Source organism: Meleagris gallopavo, chromosome 1 (genome assembly GCF_000146605.3).
Source record: "Meleagris gallopavo isolate NT-WF06-2002-E0010 breed Aviagen turkey brand Nicholas breeding stock chromosome 1, Turkey_5.1, whole genome shotgun sequence".
NCBI lineage: Eukaryota > Metazoa > Chordata > Aves > Galliformes > Phasianidae > Meleagris > Meleagris gallopavo.
In genome coordinates, this window is record NC_015011.2 from 159,689,977 (window position 1) to 159,714,732 (window position 24,756).

The 24,756-nt window shown below is 38.6% G+C and overlaps 1 protein-coding gene across 1 annotated transcript in view; it reads left to right on the plus strand.

The window, feature by feature from the left end:
• The window catches only part of LOC100538821 (FRAS1-related extracellular matrix protein 2-like), a 61,602-nt gene extending 42,103 nt beyond the window's left edge, over positions 1-19,499 (plus strand). The window contains exons 16-23 of the mRNA XM_031552054.1: positions 4,865-5,057; positions 7,310-7,414; positions 8,533-8,660; positions 8,755-8,889; positions 12,471-12,597; positions 13,199-13,386; positions 13,533-13,679; positions 15,675-19,499. Of these exons, the coding sequence (XP_031407914.1) occupies positions 4,865-5,057; positions 7,310-7,414; positions 8,533-8,660; positions 8,755-8,889; positions 12,471-12,597; positions 13,199-13,386; positions 13,533-13,679; positions 15,675-16,187 (1,536 nt within the window). The 3' untranslated portion in view covers positions 16,188-19,499. The remainder of the gene's footprint in view (positions 1-4,864; positions 5,058-7,309; positions 7,415-8,532; positions 8,661-8,754; positions 8,890-12,470; positions 12,598-13,198; positions 13,387-13,532; positions 13,680-15,674) is intronic.
• The last annotated feature ends 5,257 nt before the right edge of the window (positions 19,500-24,756 follow it).

The following is a 24,756-nucleotide window of genomic DNA, read 5'->3' on the forward strand; positions in this document are numbered from 1 at the left end:
AAAAAAAAAAAAAAAATGTATTCCAAAGTTAATGCAGCAGCTGTGTACCAAAGCCAGAGGTTAAACATTTCAAGGAGCTGGCATTTCGGTGCTGTATTGCATTCTCCTTTCCATTCAGGCTTTTTTAAACAAAGCTGCTTTGCATTTCACCTGTGACCTATCTGGCTGTTTGCCTTCTTGGGGCCAAATCTGAGCTTTGCCATGTATTTATTGTGTAAACACTGAGTTGACAACATTGTTGTGTGACTCAAATTTGCTGACATAGCAAGTAAATGCAGTAGGAAGTCAGGATTAGGATAGCTTGGAGGACAAAAATACAGTTCTCATGAAAAGTTTGGTTCATTAGGATAATCAATATAAAACATGAAACTGTTATTTCTAATTTCTAATTTTGATCTTGCGGTACTGACAGCACATGCCGATCCTCACAGACACACACACACTCTTACTGCTACTGATCACATCCCACAGCTATAACATCATTTTCCTGGACAAAGTTCTGTTCTCTGGAATGAAAGCCAAATAAATAAAATTCAGTATAATGCAGGACAGAGTCCATGCCCCATAACCTTAACTGAAAATGTTTTTGCTGTGAATGTTCTCACTTGTTACATGACAGGTGCTCAAATTAATTATGTCTCGTTTTTTCTTAATGAAGTTTGACAGTTTGCATCAGAAAGGGGAACAAAAGAAGAACACCTATAGAAATTCTTAAATGGGAATTGTCTGTGACAATTTATCTTGCAAAGAACATGTATAAATCTATACATCTTATATTGATATTCAGGATAAATCATGTTCTTCTCTCAGACAAAGACAGTTTTAGATGAGCTACTTGAATGATTTTTAAGCTATCTGAATGACTTTTTTCACATAGTGATCATAAGATTGTTCCCTTCTTGGAACAATTTTTGTCCTCTATCTTCTCAGGCATTGTCACAGGATGAGAGACACAGTTTTCCCAATTCAGCTCAGATGTGGCCGTAATTTGGATTTCTGTGCTAGTATCACAAGGCTGGCTGAAAGTCACATCCACTTGTTATTGTATAAAACTAATGCTAGTGAAATTTAGTGAAGTGTTAGTTTGCCAATACAACTTCTACAATCTTCTGTTCACAGACTGTGTAGATACACAGTGCACCTGTTCTGTCTCTCCACAGCAGTTCAGCTGATCCTACACTTACACAGCTCTGAGTTACCATTTCGGTTTCATCAGTGTCACACTGAGATAAAATATGAACAGCTGGCTACTCTCAATAGGCTTTGCTGGAAAATAAAGATAACCCAATGGAAAGAATGCTTTCTCATGTTAAGAGAGTTGGAGAAGTGGGGCTTCTCCATCTGCATGACACATTCCATCATTTAATTTGTTGGGGGACTCCTCTTACTCTGACAATTTTCCTTTGCAGTTAATTTCCTCCTTTTTTTATTATTATTATTATTATATCAAAAAGGTCCCCTGTGTTTTAGTTTGAGGGTCTTGAGTTTTTTCTGTAATGTCCACTGAGGAGTAATTTTCCCCCTGCAGCTGTTTACTTTTTAGTAAGAAATGAGATGGCTTTGTAAGCTACAAGTTGCTGTTAGCATAAGAAAGCTATTTATTCAATAACTTTGGCTACCAGTATTATAGGTTTTCCTCCACACCTACTATCCAGTGAGGGCCTCAGAAGGATTTGTGTGCATAAAAATTCGAGGAGATGGTTTAGAAAGAACTTATTCCTCTCCCTGTGTCCTGCGAATCACACCTGAAGGCAGTCATGCTGATGGAAGCACAGTTTCATAGGTAGATGAATAAATTCCCATGGTGGAGCAAGCAACCCTACTGCCCAAACATCATACGTGGCTTTTACTGGAAAAGAAGAATCTGCTAAATTCTAGGGTGAATTCTTTGGCACTTTAGTTTCAGATTTTTCTGCAGAGCAGTAGCAAGATATGGCAAAGGAGCAACATTTCAGACAGACTTTCCCCAGAGTGGATCCTACTGCTGGGTTTCCCACCAGTACAAGTGAGCTGAGCTCACTAATGCCATGCTTACACTGAATGGAGACAAGACTAGCCTAAAATGTGGCTTACAAACCCCATTAATAGATTTCTCTGTGTACAGTGTACATGAACAGTGAATGGTACCTAATACAGGATAACCAAGAATAATTTTGAGAGAAGCCTTTTTTCACTTGTGGCATAAGAATGAATTAGAAGAGCTTTGTGGATCACTCTGTCCAGGTCACTGCTGTCAGCAGCCTTAACTCTATATAATGTAGTTCCAACCTGGTAAACTTAATCTAAAAACTAATAGGACTTCATGGCCTCACTATTCTTGTGAGGGTTAGAAATCTTTCTGATTTCTAGGCAATATTTGTCATGGCCATCTTATGCCCATTTGTTCTCATGTCAGCACCTTCTTTCATCATCCTCAGTAGTTCTTCTCTGCTGTTCATCACCGGATGTGTATAGGTGGAATTATTTCCTCACAGCTTATGTTGAACTACTCTAAACAACCCAGCTATTCTAGTTTCTTCTCATAAAATAGCTTTTCTATTCCTTGATTATTTTGATTTCTTTTCTACAGTCTACAATGCAAATTAGGCTTTTTCAAGCACGGATGATCAAAGCTGTTCCAGATAAGCTCTCACTAGTGCTCTGAATAATGGCATGCATGCTTCTAATTTCCACTCCATTCCTCAGTTTATCTTAGGCACATATCACATGGAGAGGGTAGGAAGGTCATAGTTATGATGTGATCAACTCACATACCAAATTTTTTTCTCCACTATTCTTTCTAACCAGTGTCTTTCATTTCAGCCAGAAATCCCTGTCACTGGTTTCTATTACCTTATGCTTTATAGTATAAAATTTCATCTCAGTTCTATTTAGTCCTCAAGGTCATTAAACACTCTCTGTGTGATACTCCAGCCTTCCTCACTAAGCATTATGGATGCACCTTTTCAAGAGGACAACAATACGTTAACTCTTCTCGCTTACCATAAGCAAACTGAATTTTAGATATTTTGCTTTGATGTCCAATTTTTAAACATGTAGAGGTGGGGCAAAAACACAGTGTAAAGGTAACCTAGTTTTGCTGGGAGGACTTTTCACTAGTGATACATTTGCTATGTGAGCAAATGTATCCAGTTAGCTTTTGATATCCTTCCAAAAAATGGCAAATATTCAGTGTTACTCCTGAATTAAAGGCATACTAAGATATGTTGTAGATTTGCATTATAGATAGCTGTATCTTTCTTGATAAAAATGAGCATTCAGTGTTGTTATTTGGAATAATTTAACAAATCCATGCCTGAAATAGTTGCTTGAATGTCCATGACAGTATCCCAAAGATAATATTGCTTCCGTTTGTGTAAAATAAATAGGACTGAAGGGTAATGTTGCTGTCCAACTTCAATTTGACATCCACACATACGCAGAATAAAACTATTCTATTTTTTGTTTCAAGTAGAACATCTTGATTGTGTTTACATATAAGAAAGAATAATTAGTATAAAATCATCTATATGTGTACTGGCTCATGTTATCTGCCAGACTGCTTTACTGCATGGTACCATGTGTGTTTCCAGACTCTCTAGAGCCTACATGCTAGCACATCTTATGGAATGATGCTAATATTACAAGTGGAAGGTGTTTAAGTAATTGGTGTGTAGATCAAGGAGTGTCATGCAAAAAATTAAGCTCTTGCAACTACGAATATTTGCCATAATGAACACCTTAACTATTTCAGAGTATTTAGTCAGCTCAGGCAGTAAATTTGTCATTTCATAATATCACTAAAACTTTTGTTCGGCATTTGGAAAAGTAAAGCAGCTGTAAGTGGATGTTCAATCTCTTGACATGCCTCCAAGGGGGAACTCAGAAACAGTTTGGTTTTCACACAGTTTATAATGTTCTTTGAATGCTTTCTTTAATAGTGAAAAACACTCTTCAAAGGTCTAGTAGGTAACCACTCAGGGGAAATGTTCAGGTACACAAATGTCAGCTAGGCACACAGTTTCTGCTGGAAGTAAATGGGAGTTCAACACCACTTATGCTTTTGAAATTTTTCCCCTTGGGAGATGATCTCAATGCCTTTCCTTTGTCTTTGTAAGACAATCCATCGTCTTCTAAAAGGATCTGTATTGCACATTTTTAATTAGAGAGATGTGAAGTAAGACACTTCAGAAATGGATTCTTAAATCACATAAGAGCTGTGTTAAGAAGTAACAGTTTACTGACACTGCCTTTTATCAAAATGTATAGAGAGAATTTTTAATTCTCTGGTTGATAATAATGCTGCTGTTTTGTACAGTATATGCACAGAGGATCTACTGTTAAATCTGTGTCAGACTGCACATCATTTTCAGTTCTTTGTGTGAGTGACAATATGATTTGTGCATTTGCATGCAGTATGCTAGCCAGATCTCTGCACAAAGGAGGAAATAATTCCAGAGCTGAGTGAGTGCAGTTAACAACTCAGTCTTGCAATGACCTCTGAGCAAGTTCAGGGTCTTCCAGTAAATCTTCTTGCAGGAGAGCAATGTAAGAATGTAAGCAAAAGAGTTAGTTATAGGAAAGGACAGAGCAAATGCAGAAGGATACTTTAAAATTTTATAAAGTCTTTGTGATATTCATGTACTTAAAAAGCCCAAACAAAAATGATGATTCAAAATTTAGATGTTTGTGTATCAGAATTCATACTGTGTTTAAGATACAAAGATAACTTGAGCTGCACTGAAAAATAATTCAGACACAATTTCACAATTTTTAATTCAAGTTCTGTCTTCTCTTCTTTTTTTTTTTTTTTGCATTAGAATTGCCTGTGCAGTGCTTTTCTTCCTCACCTGTAACCTCAAGAAATCATTGTTCTTTTTGCCAGGTTCTCAACCTAGTACAATCCTATGTCACACTGAGGGTCCCCTTGTATGTCTCCTATGTTTTCCACTCTCCGGTGGGAGTAGGAGGTTGGCAGCACTTCGACCTGCAGTCTGAGCTCCGGCTGACTTTTGTGTATGACACTGCCATCCTGTGGAAGGACGGCATCGGGAGCCCACCAGAGGCAGAGCTCCAAGGTGGGACTCTGATTTCTTTTCATCAAAATCATTCTGTTACCGAGAGTGTAATTTGTACTTTACTATTGGTTGCAAGCTGTTTGTTTTTGCCCAGTGCTTGAAATTCTCTGCTGGGTTGCTTATGAAAACCATGTTAAGTTGATATCAGTTCTTTTCCTGCAAGGAAAGACAACTGCCACTTTGTGTTTAATTAACACATTTATGTCTACTCAGAGCCTCAACATTTACCGTGTCTTGGTATTCTGTTACCACACACTATATTTGAGTATTAATGAGAAAAATTGAAACTTTGTTATCAATATTTTTCTGGCTCTGAACATACAGTTCCAGAATACTTTGATACTTTAAGAACATAATTTATGAAACATTGAAAAAGAAGAGAAATACATAATGGATATAACAACCTGTCTTATCCATTAGACTACTGGATTGTAAAAGTAAAACATTATTTAAATGTGATATATACTGCCGATAAATATTTGTGACTGCAATTAGTCAGCAGGTCAAACTTCATCATTAGATATTTTATCTCTGCAAAAAGTGAATTTATTTTAAAAAACATGCAGATATCTACAAAAGATTAATATGCATAGTTGTGCATATATACTGCTTTGTTCTTCGTGTGCACATTTACTTAGCAGTGCCCAGAATTAAGCTTCAAGTGTTCATTATCTGTCCCAGCCTAAGGTAGGATACAGACATCAGCTATAATTACATATGTACACTCACATAATGTCAGCAATCCAGTGTGAAGCTGAAGCTATTCTTTTTTTTTTTTTTGGCAAACTCTATGTCTAAACTGCAGATGTCATTGCTATGCAAATTTCTGTCCTGATAGTAAGAGCAGGTAATTAGGAATGGCAAGGGCAATCTGCAGTGCATGAAGAATGAAGCACATGCCAGGCCCTGCTTAAACAACAAGCCACATGCCACAAATCATGTGATATATTTGTCACCACTTAAAAGCCAGATCTAATCCTTGGTTTCAGCAACTGTGTGATGTGTCTGTGCCACCACTTTCATGCCTTTGGTGCTTTAAATTTTTATTTGTATGTCTAAAAAGTTGATGTTCAGGGCTATGGAGGTAATGAACGTTGGCAGCTCTCTTTGAACACAGAAGCATGAAACACAATGAACACAGGAGTAGTGGAGGGCAGACACGCAATGGATTCCAGTCTGATTTGGGCAGCTACTGAGAGTTATTACTTCTCACTATGTGTTTTTCTGGGCAGGAAGGAGTTAACTACTTCTCACTTTGTTTTTATACCTCTGGATGCATTTATTTCCTCTACAGAAATTCTACGTAAAGCCACAATCCATGTATACATACATGTATACATTTATACATATTTCTAATGTATAAATGAATGTATTTGATACACGTGATTTTGTGCAGGTGATATGTGTTCACGTTGGTGAACATGTTAGGTTTCTGGCACATTATCTTAGGTTTCTAGCCTATTTTCTTCTTACCACTAGCAAACAGGAGGGTGTTACACCACTGGCTCTCTATAAGGGAGCACTGTAGGAATGCCCGAACTCTGAAGCTTTGCAGAATACTGGAGTAAAGGGGACTTGAATTCAAGCAACAGAAATAAACCGCTTCTGACATATAAACAAGACCTTGTAACTTGAGATTAGGGAACATTATGCTCATGTTTTGGGATGAATTCGTTCCAGAAATCTCCAGCAATGCAAACCCTGTCAGAATAAGTTTCACAGATTCATCTGTTCACCAGTACCATGGAAGACACAACTGCTGCTGCCACAGTGGCAGTGCATGCTGCCTTGGCACAATGGACAGAGAGGCCCTGATAAAGAGGACACAGTTTTTATTGGCAGAAGTCAGCTTGAATACCTGGTGAAACTGAAGTATTCTTCCTTCTCCAGAACCTACTGGCCCTGACTATATTGTTCCTGAATACAGATGCTGCCTGTGCTGTGGATTTTTCTCAGTCTACTAGAACATCAGTGTGGGGGGATAATAACATATGTAAGACTATGAATTTGCAGGGAACTATGAATTTCTCTATGTATTTTGGAAAACATTGTGAAATGTAGCTCTAGTACCACATTGTAAATTCATGTTTAAAAAGACTCTTAAATGAGCCTAAAAGATACTAGCAGGCCTCCTCCCAAACACCTGATGAGGCAAGAGAGAATAAAAAGAGTGGAGCTGCTGTTGCGTAGAATTGTGATTTATTTGTCATCTGCAATTGGAATGGTATTTATGGATTGGCTTCCGCTGACAGGTTCTCTGTACCCAACCAGCATGCGTATTAGTGAAGAGGGACGCCTGGTTGTCAACTTCAAGACTGAAGCACGGTTTCACGGTCTGTTTGTCATGTCCCACCTTGGTAAGCTTAATCTACAGTTTAGCAGTACTGTAAAAATACAGACACATCTCCCAAATTTCGTATTTTTCATTCTTCTTAGTCTTGCTGCTGACACCTTACGTTTTTATGTACTCTGCCTCTCCAGGTAATGATTTATTCTGTTTGGGTTTTTTTGCTTGTCGCTGATAACTATATTCAGAATTTTAAACTTAATGAAATAGTTCCACTTGATGAAAAGGCTGATTTATGAAAGGTGAAGATCTAGGCCAATCTGTCCATAAAAACACGTTTTTAATCCAAAAGCTAAGATGTACAATCTATCTCTATTTAGAGACTAAGAATTAAAATTTCTAATTTGCAGCCTGTCAATGTTATTTAGACTTTTTTCAAAGAGTAAAAAAAGCTTTAGTAGGAGTTTTGTATCTCTCTGTTAATAAAACATTCTCACTGCCATTCAATTAAGTCATTACTGAGGACCTGATCCTGCAATTTAATCTGTTTAAACCCTTCTCCCTTTGTTCAGAATAATCACAGGTATAAGTCTCTTTCTACAGACATAAGTCTGAGCATGAATGTTGGCTATGGAAAAGATTATCCAAGTAAATTAAATCTGCTGAACAATAATGGGAAGGGGAAAAAAAAACATTTTAAGAAATATATTTAGTTTTAGTTAGTTTTTTTAACCTATAACACTGCTTCATAGTGATTCTGCTTTTTCTCAGCTGTCCTCTAGAGTTTAAGGTTCTGTGTATTGGATAGAACTGAAAGAGTTACTCTGCAAAGATAAATTATTTTTTGTTCCTTGGGCTGACATTCCAAGTTAAAAACAGGAGGGATTATAGATCTTTGCCATTCCACTCTCACTGTTTTGCCTTTCAGTTAGATTTAATCTTTATGCAATTCTGGTTGCGTAGCCCAAAAACAGCTGCTTAACTGACATTTGAACAAGAGTCCAAGGGGGCCCAGCTATGTTGACTGTAATTCATTTTGTAAGTTTCAGCTAATAAAGCCCATTGCCCTGTAAAAGCATTAACATCACCACGGCATAATGGTTTTTAAATTATTGGGAATGTTTATCAGGCTGAGAGTCTGCACTGAAACACTAATGGTGACAAATCTGTCTATTGGCATATTTCTAGCTTCATCTCTAACTTCCATGGTTATGTCAGCTGATCACCCGAGCCTGACATTCAGCCTCAGCCTCATCCGAAGTGAGCCCACGTACAACCAGCCAGTTCAGCAGTGGAGCTTTGTTTCAGATTTTGCGGTAAAACCTCAGCCTTTGCTGTTTCCTCTTACCTCAACTTGTAAGTTAGGATTTTAGTGTTAACACTCTTCTCTCTCATTGTCTCTCCACAAAGGTTCGAGACTATTCTGGGACCTATACGGTAAAGCTGATAGCTTGTACCACTGCTCCACATCAGGAGTACAGCCTGCCGGTGATCTGCAATCCTAGAGAGCCGCTCACATTTGATCTGGATATTCGATTCCAGCAGGTAGCACCCCAGTGATGTTTTCTGCATATTTGCTTTTCATTTTAATTTTCAAATCGCCTTTGGTAATCTTGTAATTATAGTACTAGAAATTTTATTTACTTGCTTACAATAAACCAGTTGCAAAATTGCAGTGACAGAACATGCTTTCTTCTGCTATTTAGTTTTACGCAACGTGGAAAGGTTAATGTAGGAGCACAAGTGATTTTTTTTGTCCTTGACGCATGAACAGTATTTGTTCATTTTTCTGTGATAGTCAGAAGGATGTTCATTCACATTGATTTGTGTGATGCTTACTATCTCTGGTATTGAATGTGGGACCTTCAGAGGAAGATTGATCCAGTCTTAAGGTAAGACTTCCTCCACTGGCTCTGGAGGAAGTGTACATAACCAACACTGTTAAAATACTCAGCTTTAAGACTTATTTGTGATATTAAGTGACAAGAATCCCAGCCACAGCAATATGGATCACTAATTGTAAGGGCTAGCATGATCTTGGGAATAGTAAGGATGAAGTTTTATTACTTCTGTTATTTGGAGCCAATACAACCAAGACTGGAACAATGTGGCTGTGGTTTCATGCTCATTAGTAGTATAGATGTATGCTATTAGATCATCTTACAGTGTAAATACAGTGTGGATCAGCCAGAGATGCACAATCAGTTTCCTGTTGAATTAGCCAGAGTATGCAAAAGAATGTATGCAGCCTTTATGCTTTCATTTGGTGTTATGCCAGCTATGGGAGAACAGATGATTCATGATACGGCATTAAGTTCTGGTGAAACAGAGAGATGATACATGATCTGACAGGAAACCTGCCTTCTCAGAATTAACCCAGCAAAACATTTTGGAAAAAATGAGTGGTTGGAGTTGGGAGGGGCAGATTTTTACTAGTTCAGCACTCTGAATTTCATCTGGCATTTCTAATCTGCTTCTAGGAACTCTAAAGCTATTCAAAACAGTGCTGAGCCACAGCTTGTGTCCAGTCCTCATGCAAACAAAAAAAGATGTTGATGATTTGAAGAAAATTCAAAAGAGCAACAAAATCGTTGCAAAATTGGCAAAGTAGCCTAGGGATATTCTTTTTATCTCACCTGGAAGAAGCCTAAGGAGCAAATTTCTCAAGTTGTGAGAATGATTTTGTGAAAATAAAATGGCTGCTGTAGGGCTCCTTGTATCAGATAAAGCTTTAATAGTGTAGTATATGCAGGTTTCAGGTATACAGATTAAAATTAGGGATAAGGTACACAACTGTAATAGTGTCATAATCACTAAGTAGTGTTGCTAGTTAGTCCCCGTCACCAGCAATTTTCAAATCAAGACCAACTCATTGTTTTGAGATATTCGCAGTGAAAAGAATTCAGGAAATGTTGTGGTCCATTATTGTTTCCTTTGATCATAGATGGAAAGAATATGTGGTCTTAAAATGGGTTCCAATAAGACTTCTAGGCATTCTGCAAAAATGAATGAACATTAGCACCCATGTTTTAGCAGTAAGAAACAAGAAACAGAGAAGTGAGCATGAAAACTCATGCTGTTATGCTAGTTCTTAGACTAAGAACATCCTGATACCTTGCACAGACCCACTGAAGTCAGTGAGTGCCAGTCTCAAAACTGGATCAAAATGGTTTTGACTGCAAATCAAATTATGAAATAGAACAACAAAAATTGCTTCTCTCAGTTCTCGTTCTAATGTCCCAGCTCCTCTACTGAATTATCTTCTTGGTATTTTTAGTATGAGACTTTTTATTTTCTTGTAATCATTTTGTTTGGATTTCCTTCACTAATGTTTTCATTGTTAGGAGCGAGGGGCCATTTTAAGATGCAAAAACCAAGTAGAAAAGATATTTTTGTGTTCTCTCTTTGAAGATTTCACTTCAGTATTTCTGTCTTTACAATGTTTCTATTCATTTTGTTGTTCTTCCTTCTGTGCCCCTAGAAGAGGGAAGCAGGTAGCCTGTAACATTACTGGGCATTGTATTACCACTACTTCATTCTGGAATGCCCTGTACATGACAGCATCTAAACTGCAATCTCTGTTATATTAAAATCTCTTCAGCATCTCCTTTCTTTAAATGCACATGACTACTTCTTGACAGAACTACTCCCATAATACTTGCTGCCCTGAGATGAACCTGCCTCAGGAGCCATCTGCTTCTTTTGAGGTACCATGTAGCTCATGGGTTTTTGTCCCATGGAGGTGGATATATATATATATGTATGTATATATGTATCTATATAGTGCCAAACCATCCATATGCAAAGTTCATGAGTATGACGAATAGGCAGAGTAAACTCACTGTACATTTTTTCACTCAGCAGATTCTCACAGATTATGTTTTTAAGTGCTCTTTTGTTTAAAATGCTTTAGCTGGACAATGGAAGCAATTACATTTAAATTACTGTCATAAAATTCAGCTGTAAGTCAGCCACTGGCAGCACTGAGTCTTACATGTAAAACTGAAACAAAAATAGTCACAGAATGAATAAGAGATGTATTCCCAGCTATATGCATAGTATTGATCCAGACCATTGCTCTTACCATTGTTGTAAATGGTGTGGCTGAAGTCAGTGCCTTCAGTTTAACACGTGCCTTTTGTTTCCAGTTCAGTAGAGATTTACTCTGCCAAGGAAGAGCTTGATGAGGCCATGCTTGATTCTCTTTCTGATCTGCAGCTGAAAACTAGTTGACTCAGATAGGTATTTGAAGCTGTGGGATCACAACCCAGTAGCTTGAATCCGGGCATTTGTAAGAAAGCATTCCAAAGAGATTCGAAATTTTTCACATATATATGCATATACAAAGGCATTTTTCTTATTTGTTTAGTGGCTTCTTGTGCTTTCTTTTTCTTTTCTTTTTTTTTTTTTTTGTGAAAGTCTATGGTAACCGTCTTTTTGAGGTCTGGGTTCTCCTCAGTTCTTCTGTTTGCTCTATTCTTTCATTTTTCTTATGGCCAACATAGGGTTGCCTTCTAACTTATGATTATGAAGTACATGGCCCAGTGAGAACCTGCTTCTAATAATATTGTTTTATTGTACTTTTATTATGTAATCAAGGAAAAATCATAGATAAATATATTGAATATATGAAGATAAATATCAGCATAAAAGATGCTCAGATGCTTTGGTGCCTTTTCAGACATACGATCTGAGTTACATACACAGATATCCTGCATCACTAAATCTTGCAAATGGATATTAGAGAATCAGAAACAGAGGTGGGACTTCAGTGTAAGGGTAAAAATGGAATAGAGAAAAAAGGCTGAGTCAAAAAGAGACAAGATACTGAGGAAAATATTTTTCTCACTTTACCACACATATACGTTGCCCTGGGCACCTTCTTGTCTGGAATTTGAAAAATGTGTTGGGAAGAAACTAGCCCAGAATCTCATCAATCACAGAAGTAGATAAGCCAAAGGCTACGTGTGTGTAAAACATGCAGCAATATATTTCTAGTGCAAATAAATATTTATAGTTGTGTTATTGCACGTAGATATGCAGAGCTGATGAATAGCGTATAGGGGAGAAGATCAACGTTTTGAAAGTGATTAAAGAATGATTTTTGAAACACTGTTGTGTTTTAGGTCAGTGACCCAGTGGCTGCTGAGTTCAGCTTGAACACCCAGATGTTCCTTCTCTCCAAAAAAACACTCTGGCTGTCGGATGGATCAATGGGCTTTGGACAAGAAAGTGATGTTGCTTTCTCAGAAGGTAAAATTGTGCACTGATCACAGACCTTGAATATGTGGGTCACACTTTCAGGATTCTGTTTCAGTCAAAACAAACCAGGAATAAGGATTTTGCTGTGTCTAGCTGTGTTCTTTTGCATTTGTCTTTCCTACTGGCACTTTATATCAGAGCTGTTGGTCCATCTACACAGGAACTATTACATCTGAATTTGACGTTGCTGGTGCCATTTCTCAAATGCTGTGCACTTCATAAATGTTTTTTTGAGCGAAGACCTGAATATAGTCCATAATTTAAAGCAGCTTCTGAACTGGTTCTAATTATAGCAACTGCAAATGGCTTCCTAGTGCTGTTATGCAGCCCAGGGCTTGTAGAAGAGTGTGCAGTTTGATCACAGCCTTTGGCAACACCCTCTGGTGAAAGCTGAGTGGCAAGGTGTCTCAAGTAAATTCTTAATGTAACTGTAGGCAGACTGAGAGTCTTCAGCTTGGACATTTGAGGTGAGCAGAAACTGCAGTCACATTACACTGCACCAAGCTTCTTAACTAGGCTTATTTGTTTAGCTTCAGTGTTGTGTTAACTGTTCCAGCGTAACAGGATGTTAACTCTGTGCATTTTCTTACAGGTGATGTCATTTATGGTCGAGTGATGGTGGATCCAGTGCAAAATCTGGGCGATTCCTTCTACTGTAGCATTGAGAAGGTTTTCCTGTGTACAGGAGCTGATGGATATGTACCCAAGTATAATCCATCCAACACTGAATATGGATGTCTTGCTGATTCTCCATCCCTTCTGTACAGATTCAAGATTGTGGTAAGATTTCTAGATCTGGAAGAATACACATTTATTGAGATAATTTTTTGTACTTCTTTTATCTAAAACCAACCTGGGAATAACAGATCAGTATTATACAAACATGTTTGGTTGTTTTTGTTTTTTTTACCTCTGTGACCTTGTAGGATAAAGCTCAACCAGAGACACAAGCCACAAGCTTTGGAGATGTGCTTTTTAATGCAAAACTTGCAATAGATGATCCTGAAGCAATTTCTTTAGTTAAACAACCAGGCTCTGATGGATTTAAAGTAGACTCAACTCCTCTGTTTCAGGTATGATTTCTATAGCTTAGTACTAAGACATTGAACCAAGCAGAAACACTTGTACAAGAAATGTTTTTTAGTGTAAGTCACATTGAAACCAACTAAAAAAAAAAAATGTACTGTTATTTCAATTCAGTTAAACAGAGTTACAAATGCTTATAAATTTCAAGATGTAAAATCTGGAACATTTCTAGGGTGATTCATATAGGGACAATATTGCTTTTCTTCTATTTAATTTCATAATCTAAGGAGAAGTTATATCAATAATTGTTATGCATTTCTAAGAACTTTTTATACAGCATTGTTTTATTCCTTCTCATCTCTCTTGTCTAAGCATTTGTAGAGAACTTCGTCAGAAGCTAATTGATACAATTTTCTCTGCAAGTCGTCTTCACAAGCTTGCATACTGCAATACATCTAAGCACAGGAAGGCCTTCTAATTGAAATCTAAAGGATACACCTGCTTTTTAATTCTGTATAACCCATCAGCTGTTTACTTTCATTCTTTAGATTGCTATGACCCAGCCAGCTGTTTTCCCTTTAGAATTTGCCTCCTTCAGTATTTCCAAAGTATTTCCATGCCAACTGTAGCAATTGGACGGATCAAAATGATGGGAAAAGGTGTTTCACAGGAGGTGTAATGACAGAAGAATCAGCACAATAGAAAAGTGCTATAAGGAAAGGGAAGAAGATTGCTTAACCATATCAGAAGATTTCAGGTTTGCAGAGGAAAGCTCCACGAGGGAGGGATCTCCAGAAAGAGATCCTTCTCTAGTGGCAGTCAGCTCTTAAATGGGGTCTAAGAGAGAATCAGCCAGACTTTACCCCTTCTGGTTGTACAGGTGAATTGCCTTCAGTTGTGCTCTCAGGTCTGACCTGGTCCTTTCTCAGGAGATCAATCAGTGATTCAGGCCATGACTCAATAGTTCCCATAAACAAACTCAAAAGTACAAATCAGAAAAAGTACTAAGGAGTCATTAATCCTACTCCTGGCTATTCAGTGATATGTCCCACTGCAAACAATGGACTATTTAAGAGAATAGCTTATTTAATACAAAAATGGTTTCATAACCTGACCCCACTGAACTGATATCTTTGTTTTGATTTAAAGAATCCACTCCCAATAATGCAGTATTTTTTGCCCTCATTATGTCAAAAGAATGAGAATGTGAAGAAACATTATGTCCTGACAAAGATGTGGAAAAACAAGTATAAAATAGAAAATGTGTTCAGAATTTTGCACAATAACAGAATCTGGGGGCAACTACTCAAGGTAGAACCAGTAGACTTTAAAAAAAAAAAAAGAGATAGAGAGGTTCATTCATCCTGCTGGATCTTGCCAAATTTGTTATGTATCCAGAAAATAGAGGACAGACTCATAGAAGATGGTATTATCTAATGCAGACTGTAAGGAATTGCAGAATCACAGAATGAATGAGGTTGTCAGGGACTTCTGGAAATTTTCCATTCCAACCCCTCTGCTCAAAGCAGAAAAATCCAGAGCAGGTTGACCAGGTCTTGCTCAGCAGGGATTTTGAATGACTCCAAGAATGGAGATTCTACAGGCTCTCTGTTCAACCACCTTAAAATGGCAGATTGCTTTCTTATGTTCAGATGGAAACAGGAGCCACAGCTAAGGCCTAGAAGGCTGGGAGGTTAGGTCTGGAAGGCCCCTTTTCGGTAGCCTGTCTATGGCTGAGGTTCTTTGCACAAGACCTGTATGGCCATTGGTATTAATGGTACAAAGTTAAATGTTCTTCATCTGCACCTGGTAGTAATAGAGTATGGCTATGGAGAGGAGTTAACACTGTTCTTAAAATTTTGACAGAAAATGTGACTTAGCTGGGACTGATTGACACATAGTGTGTTTTACCTGTTCTTGATTTTGAAATTTGAAAGTACTGTCCAGACAGTCATGACAAAGTGGTAACTGATTTTGTCTGTTTATAGCTCTGTCCAGATTGTGCATGTATGTTTAAAAGCCAAAAAAATGTGTCTCTCTAGGTGTCCTTGGGCAGGGAGTGGTATGTCCATACAATCTACACTGTACGATCAAAGGAAAACGCTAACCGTGGAATTGGCAAAAGAAGCGTGGAGCAGCAGTACCACTCACTTTTTAGTGGAGGTAGCCCAGTACCATCCACACAGAGACGTCATAAGAGAGGAGCTGTGGGAGCCCCAGAACTTGCAAAAGACATTGGAGTAGAAAACAACCGAGGGACGAACATACAGCACATAGCACTGGATCGCACCAGCAAGAAACAGGTCCCTCAAAAGGAGGTTGTGGTCAATGGTGTTCTCCCCAGAGAACTGAACAGCCAGAGCTCAGGGGTCAGCGTAGTCACAATCATTGGCGGAGCTGCTGCCATTTTCCTTGCCATCTGCTTAATTGCAATCAGCATTTTGCTGCTAAAGCGGAGACAAAATTCTGAGAAGAAGGAAGCTGCAAAGAAGTCAGGCAGCAATGAACCAATGATGCTGCCTGATAACTACACCAGCGATAGCTCTGAGGTTTGATTTGAAGACCACAGAATTCAGCCCGGAGTCTCCAGGGTGCCTCAAAACAAAATTGAACTGCACTTATGTAGCAGCAGATCACGGTGACTCGTGAAGAGTAAAAAGTTCATGTGCGTCTAGATTTACTTGAAATTTTTTATCCTGAACTTTTGCTGCCTTTATCAACAATAGAAAAATCCGTACTGAATCTCCCACTTTGCACTAAAGGTTATCGTGACGTCCCTATATCATGCACTAATCTTTAGCAGGAGTTCAAGGAACTGCATTGTAAGGGAGAACATTTTCTTTTATTTTTTTTGTATTTGCTGATATTTCAAAAAAGTAGTAGAAACTATCCAAAGGTGCTATAGATCCTTTCTGTAATAAGAGAGGAAATTTGTTTCTTTAGAAATACTGAATACTTGAGAGGTGGAATACTTACACACTTCAGTCAAATTTTGTACTGTTTCTCACAAAGAACTCGATGTCTGCAGTTAGGTTGAAAGGTGATAAAATGCCTTAGGCATGAATCCTCCCTCCTGTAAGACTTTGACTACATCTAAGCTATACCAGTGATTAGGTTTTTTTCCTTATGTTTAACTGAACTTTTTCTAAAGGCAGCTAGATTAGACGGCGTAACATTATAATCAGTTGCATGTCACAAAAGGCAATACATATTCTTTTCTGCAAATTCTTATTCAGCTATTTAATCAGATAATTTTTTTCCCTCATTTTTTTCCTTATTTATGTTGATATAAAGCCAAAGAATACAACAAATCTTGAAGGAATTTTGTTTTTGACAGGAACTGGACACATATCTTCTTAAGTTTATAGCAAATCATGGATGTGTTGCAAGGCAAATTGTATTTTTTAGTGCATATCCACTGCTGGGAAATGCAAGCATTAGTGTTTCAGTACCTAGTATTAGATTAAAAATGCAGAGGACAAAGTTCTGCCTGAACTGAGCCTAGGAATCATGATATTGAATCCAGCATGTGATTGTCAGTTGCCATGTCAAATGGCAAAAAAGTGAAGAAATAAATATAACATGATTGAATCAAGTAGTATTTATTAGCTTACCATTATAGCATATCTTGACAAACATGCTAGATCATTGCTGGGCTGCTTTTTGTTTTAACAAATGACTACTTCTGAAAGAGAGATTCTGATTTTCTCTCAGTCTTCCCAGTGTAGACAATCTGGCAGCATTGATGTCTCATTGAAGTTTGGATCAGCAGTGTTCCATGCCATTTTTTTAATGCAGACAGGACCTGTTCTACCCTAAAGATATCCTGCCAAATGCTTGGCCGTGGATACCATATAATCCTGAAGATTATCCCATTTGTCACACTAGCATTTGATATGAATAAATCTTTTCAAGTCAGTGGAGTTCAGCTATATAAACTAAATAAAATCTGAAGTAGGCTGTTGAGATTGGTGCTGAAAAACCTGTTCCCCTCCACAACCTGTGGTGGTGGGTACTGGCAACACCCAAACTATCCTCAAGCTGCAAACCATCTGGCATTTGACATTCTGGAGACCATGCTGCAAAGATCTGAGTTACCAGGATCCAGTCTGAAAGCAGCCTGGCTTCTAGCACAGAGTGCTGCCTCTGAACTAAAATATGCCCAAGAGGCTTTGTATCCTATGTATGTTGGGCTGTAAACGCAGGGAGACCCAACTTAGTGATTCCACACAATCGTCCATAAGGCTGAGAAATCTTGAGGTCTACTCTCCTGGGAAGGTCTGTGCTAGGATTTGTGGTACAGTATGAATGTGCCCACAGAGGGACTCACGCTAATATCTCTGGATTTATATTGTTATGACTTCACTCATTTGGTAAGGCTTCGTCAGTTTTTCACCCAACGAATCAGGTCAGAATCTGTACCATCTTTTCCTGGGTTTTCTGAAGACTGTTGTTCAGAATGCTTAATTGAAAGATGTTTTCAGCAGCCTGAGGGTCAAGCTCCATTATTAAAGTCATGCAGTCATCTTTTATTTTAATTAAACTGAGTACTAGCCTGAAATAATTATCCACAAGGCTATCCACAAGACGTGCCCAGTGCATTAGACCTTTTCCCTGGTCACCTGACATTAATTTACTCTTGTAATGAAGTTCCCAGTTTTGTGATCCATGTATTATGTGTGCAAGATTGATCAAAGACTTAAGCCACAGATGTGTTTTATGTTTAAAGTTCAGACCTACGTTACAATTGTAATCTAGGATCAGATTTGCCCTTGTGCCCATACATGAAATAACTGATTATGAGAAAGGCAGGATTTGTCTCCTAGAACCTGCACATTCAGACAGTGATTCTACAGTAAAATGGGACACATGTAAATAATAGAACATTTTAATATTTATAAAATGCCTGTTTTGTGTAAGCAGAGAAGATCTTTTAAAATATATATATAATAAATATGGAATGTAGGTGTTTATCAGTAGAGCAATTTTTCTGTTTTTGAATTTTAACAGACTGAAATATCATTAAAGTTGCTTGCAGGCAAAATCTTTTTTTAATAATTATTATTTCTTTTCATGAAATCATACCAAAAACTGTGTGTTCTACAAGCCAAATATTGAGTCTGGTAGATTTGATCACTGCTTTGAATAATGTCTGATTACAGCTCTGTAAAAGGTTCCCAATTATGGGGATTATCAGACAAACATTTTTCTAAAAAATATATTAAAAAAAACCTGCTGATAACAAAATAAAACACAAAGCACACACTGAGAAGCTGGACAAGAATTAGCAAGATTCATTAATCAGGTATCAAAGTCCTCTGCCTGGGAAAAAAATCTCAATGTTCCCAGTAAGACCTGCCAGGTGTGTCCCATTCCTAAGAAATTGAATTTCTTACAATTCAGTGAACCATAAGTACAACTGTAGCAGCATGCTTTGTTATTATGGCTTCAAGGTTTTGAATTTCAGCAAGACGTTTTGGAGGCTTATTAACATTTTTCCTTCTACTTAACAAGTGACCTTGTTTATACTAACCTGAATAAGTGCCTCATCCCCAGTTATATGCACAAGTATATTAATATTTATCTATCCATGCAATAAACTGAATATTTTATATATATATATAATCTATTTCCAGCATATGTATTCAATCTTTTTTTCCCTGAAGATACGTATTCCGCTGGCAGTAATGCCATTTGTTAAGCCCTTTAAACAGTAACTGCTGTGTTTAAATTTGTTATCAAGCTGTCAGAAATCTTTCCATGCATATTTATTTGGAGCAATTTCTTATGTATGTCTGTGGCTGTGATGTTTGGCATTTTTATCAGGAAAAATAAAAGTAAAACTACTTCTGTTTTGTTACTAATTTAAAATCTGCGTATAACTGTCACACAGTGGAGAGTGGTCAGTAATGCATTGTTATGAAAAATGAATTTGTTACATCAACTGAATGTCATAAGCTTACTGCTGCATTTGGAATAAGTCTTCCTGCTTCCTTCCTTGTGCCTTTTGGTCACAAAGTGTTCAGCAGAGGGACTTCTTTGTAATCACCGGAGTTGTGCTCATGACTCACAGAGTGATTACTTCTTTCAGTTGCAGAACATCAGAAACGTCCAGATCTGTAGATATCAGCACTGGGTCTGCAAGTCCTTTGTAGACTTGGTTGTGCTTCTCCATGTCTGTCCCCTATACTACCTAAACTTGCTCAGGTGGATTGTACTCTTACACTTACTCCTTAGACTGAGCTGGATCCTCCAGTGTAACATCTATGAGATCTTTGTAGTGATTTCTACTGCTGCAAATCACATTGGAAATATTTCTGTCCTACTACAATATAAATTTTTAGACTAGGTATCAGAAAGAAGTTCTTTACTGTGAGGTTGGTGAGACACTGGAACAGGTCTCCCAGAGAGGCTGTGGCTGCCCCCTCCCTGGAAGCATTCAAAGCCAGGCTGGATGGGGCTCTGAGCAACCGGGTCTAGAGGGAGGTGTCCCTGCCTGTAGCAGGGGGTTGGAACTATGTGATCTTAAAGGTTCCTTTCAACCCAAACCAGTCTATGATTCTTTGAAATTGCTACAAATGGTGCACTGTCAGTAGATCAAAGGGCATTAATTTCCCAATTCGAGATTGTCCACAGCAGTAAAGTCATATCCACGTTCATTTTGTCTTTAAGTGCAGTTCTCTTTCTACTAAGATGTCTGAGCATGTTCCAAAAGGTCCAGAATGACTTTTCTTTCATAGTCCAAGCATGCATATATTGCAGTTACATTCCAGTACTAGTAGATCAGGGTTCTTTTGTGCATCCTCACTGTATTTTGAAATAAGTCTTCAAATTCAGCTCATACCTCTGAATGCCTTAAATTTTGAAAGCTCTTCACTAAGTTACTCTCAAGTGATTGGCTCTTTGATTTTTGATTTTCTTATTATTTATCTCAAGGAATGATCCATTCAGAATTTACCTGCTACTACTGTTGCTTTGGTAACTATCTGCTGACTTCCAGTAAAAATGAAGGGAACAGCTGGAAGGTTCTTTAACAGTGCATCTTGCTTCACTTAATGGCCAATGCCCAAGCATGCACTGAATTCCTGCTACCTCCTGTTACTTGCATTTTCATGATACAAGTATGCCTGAGTATAAATTTCCACATGAAGTGTGAATCTGCAGCTGAACCAATTGAAGTTCTCTAGTTAATCTAGAGGAACTGATTGTCTCTAGTGTGTTTTGAGCATTATTTCTAGTAAAAGCTCTAATTCAGTTACCATAGAGGACAAGAGGACATGTTCTGCATAAGTGAGCTCATCACTTTAAATACTGTATTAATTTTTGCTTTTCTCCCTCTTGCATTCCCTTAAAAATACATATATATATAATATATATATTATATATATTATATTACTATATATTATTATTATATATTATATTATATAATGGGTATAATGGAAGTAAATATGGCAGTAAATTACAACAACATTGATAAAAAGTAAGGAATGTATTCCCCATGGAGAGAAATTAAATAAATAAGACTCCCTTCTACTCTTCACCTTAGGAAATAAACACTCAAGGAAGAATATTGCAGAGGTGCCTTAAATCCTGAATGTTACAGAGACTATGGATGGGAACAATGATTCACTGTTTCTCACTGTTTTACAGAGATTCCACCCAAAAAAATTTGCTGGCTACACAGATGAAAGGAAATTCCTTATCATTTGTCATAAAATTGTAATTGCAAGACTCACTACAGCAAAATGATATGTGTGCCAAACTGAAAAAGAAGTGAAATCCATGGAAGAAAGGTCATTAAAACTGGCTTTTTGTTACAGCAACTAGTTAAGAAAGGCTGGACTAGAAAAGCTGGTAAGATTCAGGAAAAGGAACAGACCGTTCATCTCTTTCCCTTCTCTTCCCTGCAACTCCACTCCTGGTGCTGTTAGGAGCAGACTCCTCACCCAGAAAAGTCACTCTCATGCCCTAATAGTCCTACAAAGAGCCTTGCAATTGACAATATGAAGTACCAAAAAAAAAAAAAAAAGTATTTCTTCTTGGGATAAGAGGACATGAAAGCTTTCATCTGACGTAGCGTCAACACGAGGTCTCCATCAGGTGAGTTAACCTGCACCTCACATCTGCCTACATCTCCTACTAAGGACTGCTTGAAATGGTTTTCTGAGTCAATAGCTCTTCCTGGTGCATATCCTATGAAGGCATATGATCAAGGCAGAAAGATGTAAAGCATCTAGGGAGAGGAAGGTCATGGCAGAGCTAAAAGGTACTGCTGGCAATTTTATTTATCTTATATTCTCTGCTATTTTTAGAGAAGATTAAAAGAATATTTCTTATACTGTCAAGTGTCTCTTTCACAGATGTGTTTTTTCTTTTTTTTTTTCTTATGTTTCTTATGGAGCCAAAATGTTCCTGGCAAGACAGAAATATAAATTACAAATTCCGTAAAAATAAGATCTCCTGGGGATGCAGCTGAGCCTTTCTTCCACTTCTTGGAAAAGACTTGGATTTCAACATGGAAAGCTTGCGCGGTGGCCCACAGGGACTGTTTCCCAGTGGTCAAGTCCAGGAAAAGAACGCTAGAGTAGCATCTGGCTAATTGTTCACAACACCACATGCCTCTGTGTCTGTGGACAAAATAGTGGTGAAATGTCAAGAGGTTGTATAGAAGGGTGGATAGTGCATAGGACAAGGGGAAATGGTTTTAAACTAAGACTGGGCAGGTTTAAGTTAGATATTAGGAAGAGGTTTTTCATTCAGAAGGTGGTGATGCACTGGAACAGGTTGCCCAAGGAGGCTGTGGATGCCCCATCCCTGGAGGCATTCAAGGCCAGGCTGGATGTGGCTCTGGGCAGCCTGGTCTGGTGGTTGGTGACCCTGCACATAGCAGGGGATTGAAACTAGATGGTCATTGTGGACCTTTTCAACCCAGGCCGTTCTAGCATTCAATGATGATTCTATGATTTATAGGAGGCGTCTTCCTGTCACCTCATAGCATCACACAGCAGTGCCACAGAGCACCTTCTCAGAACCACACCTTGCAGTCTTGCCAGGATCCCGAAACACTCTCTAAATTTGGCATAGGTAATATTTGCCCTGATCAGCAGGAGTGATCCCTTCTATTAGGCGAACAGGAAAGATTTGTATCTACCCTCAAAGAGCATCTGCTGAAGAGAAACGTGCAGCACCGACCACTGATTCACTATAGTGCACGGAGATGTGCTCATTCATGTCATGCCTTGAAAGGTATCAGACCATGTTCACATCACATAAGTGCTCCTCAGATGCCAACATAGGTAAACTTTAATAACCAGGTCCAAAAAATAACCCATTTAAGCCATGAGGCACAAACAACAAAAGTGACCTCATAGAAGGTGTGCCCAGAGGGAGCACCAACACTGGCTTACAATCACATTTTCTGTGCTAACATGACTTGTTTTTACCAGACTGGCTTCTCCAAAAACATGTTTCAGAAGCAGAAACCTCTTGCTTTTCTGTAGCCATGCCAAACATGGACAATTCAATAGCCATTTTCTTTTAATGTGTTTTTTTTCTGTACTGTAGCTGCACCCATTTATGACCATCTCCTTTGCTGCAGTGGATTCCTGCCCTGCACTGCCGTGTTGAGAATGGGTTCATCAATCACAGCTTCTGTCTGAACACTCAGTGCATGGCAGCTTAGCTTTTTCCTGCCCCGTTTGCCTCTCAGAATGAGGTTTAGGGAGAGGTAATTTCCTCCAGGATATTTCAGCTTCCTCAGGAAAGGCATTTGACTTCATGAATGCTAAGGGTGATGCCAATAATTCAAACCAGCAACTTGCAGCTTTTAGGCATTGCCCATAGTTCCCACCTGGAGCTGTCAGCTGTGGTAATGTGCATTATCCTCATCTCATGAAGAGGCTGAGAGTTTCTATTCTCCAGCAAAATAATTGCTTTCAAAACATGACTGCAATAACGTATGCATCAAGAACATTTTTTACTACTATAAAAATTTTATGTGGGTTTTATTATGTTATATATCTATGCAAATTTACGTATAGGTATAATTCTGTATTTTACATAGTGCATAATACATATTGACATAGGTATATAGCATAGATTTTATTTATGTGGTTGTATTTTTACATTACATAATATTTTTTTTTTATTATTTATATATGATTTTTCAAGACAATATCACAAAGGTAAAATGCTACAAGCTGGGAAGCAGAATTCCAGGTGCTATTTGCCTGGAAGGAGTCCCAGCAGTTAGAGCCAAAGCTGAAACCTGAGGATGCTTACGGTCAGGAAGGCTGATTTGATTTGCTCTGCAAAAATAGGCAAACTGGGGGCCTTTAGGTGGTGGCTTTGGTGGTCACAGCTCCGGGGAATAGCAGCTGCCATCTCTGCCTCCAGCCTGAACCCCTCAGTCATGGTCTGGTGCAGGATGCCAGGGAGCACTGCACTTCTGATAGACTGCCTTAGTCTTGAGAACGTGCAGTAAATGGCAAGTACACAAACCAGGGCAAAGAGAAGTTAAATAACTGAAGTGCTCAGAACGCCCACATTTCAGTGTTTCTTCTATCCATTTTATGCTAATAACAGTGTCAGGCTGAACAACACTTCCCAGGGCAAAGTTCCCCTAGAGCTGTTCTGCTGGGCTGCTGCTCTCCTGGCTCCTTTCCTGCCATTGCTGTGAGCTCTGTGGTTGCTGGTTGGCCTGGAATCTGGGCCAGGAGAAATGCTGTCTCAGTGAGCATGTGTCCACCAGGGCCAGGGGGTGCTGCCAGCATCAGGGCCACGTGAGCCTTTCTCCAGATCCCCAGAAATGTTAAGAGTCTCTCTCATTTGGTGAAGGCATGAAGTAAACATCTAGTCGGGGAATGAGGGAATCTGGCTGCTAAACGAAGAGGCTCCTACAGTAGGCTGCAGAGCAGGGCTCTCCAAAGGGACAATAGAGGGGTAGCTTTATTCCCAAGAGCATATCAGGTGTCATTCCTCTGTGCTCCTGGCACCCTGGCCGGACAGGGAGAGTCCCTTTGCTCCATCTGAGCCCTCAGCATCAGCATCAACTTCAACCTGCTCCCAAAGTGACCAGGCCGGCTCAAGGTGTGAGGAGCATTCCGCCTGGTGAGTCACCAATTT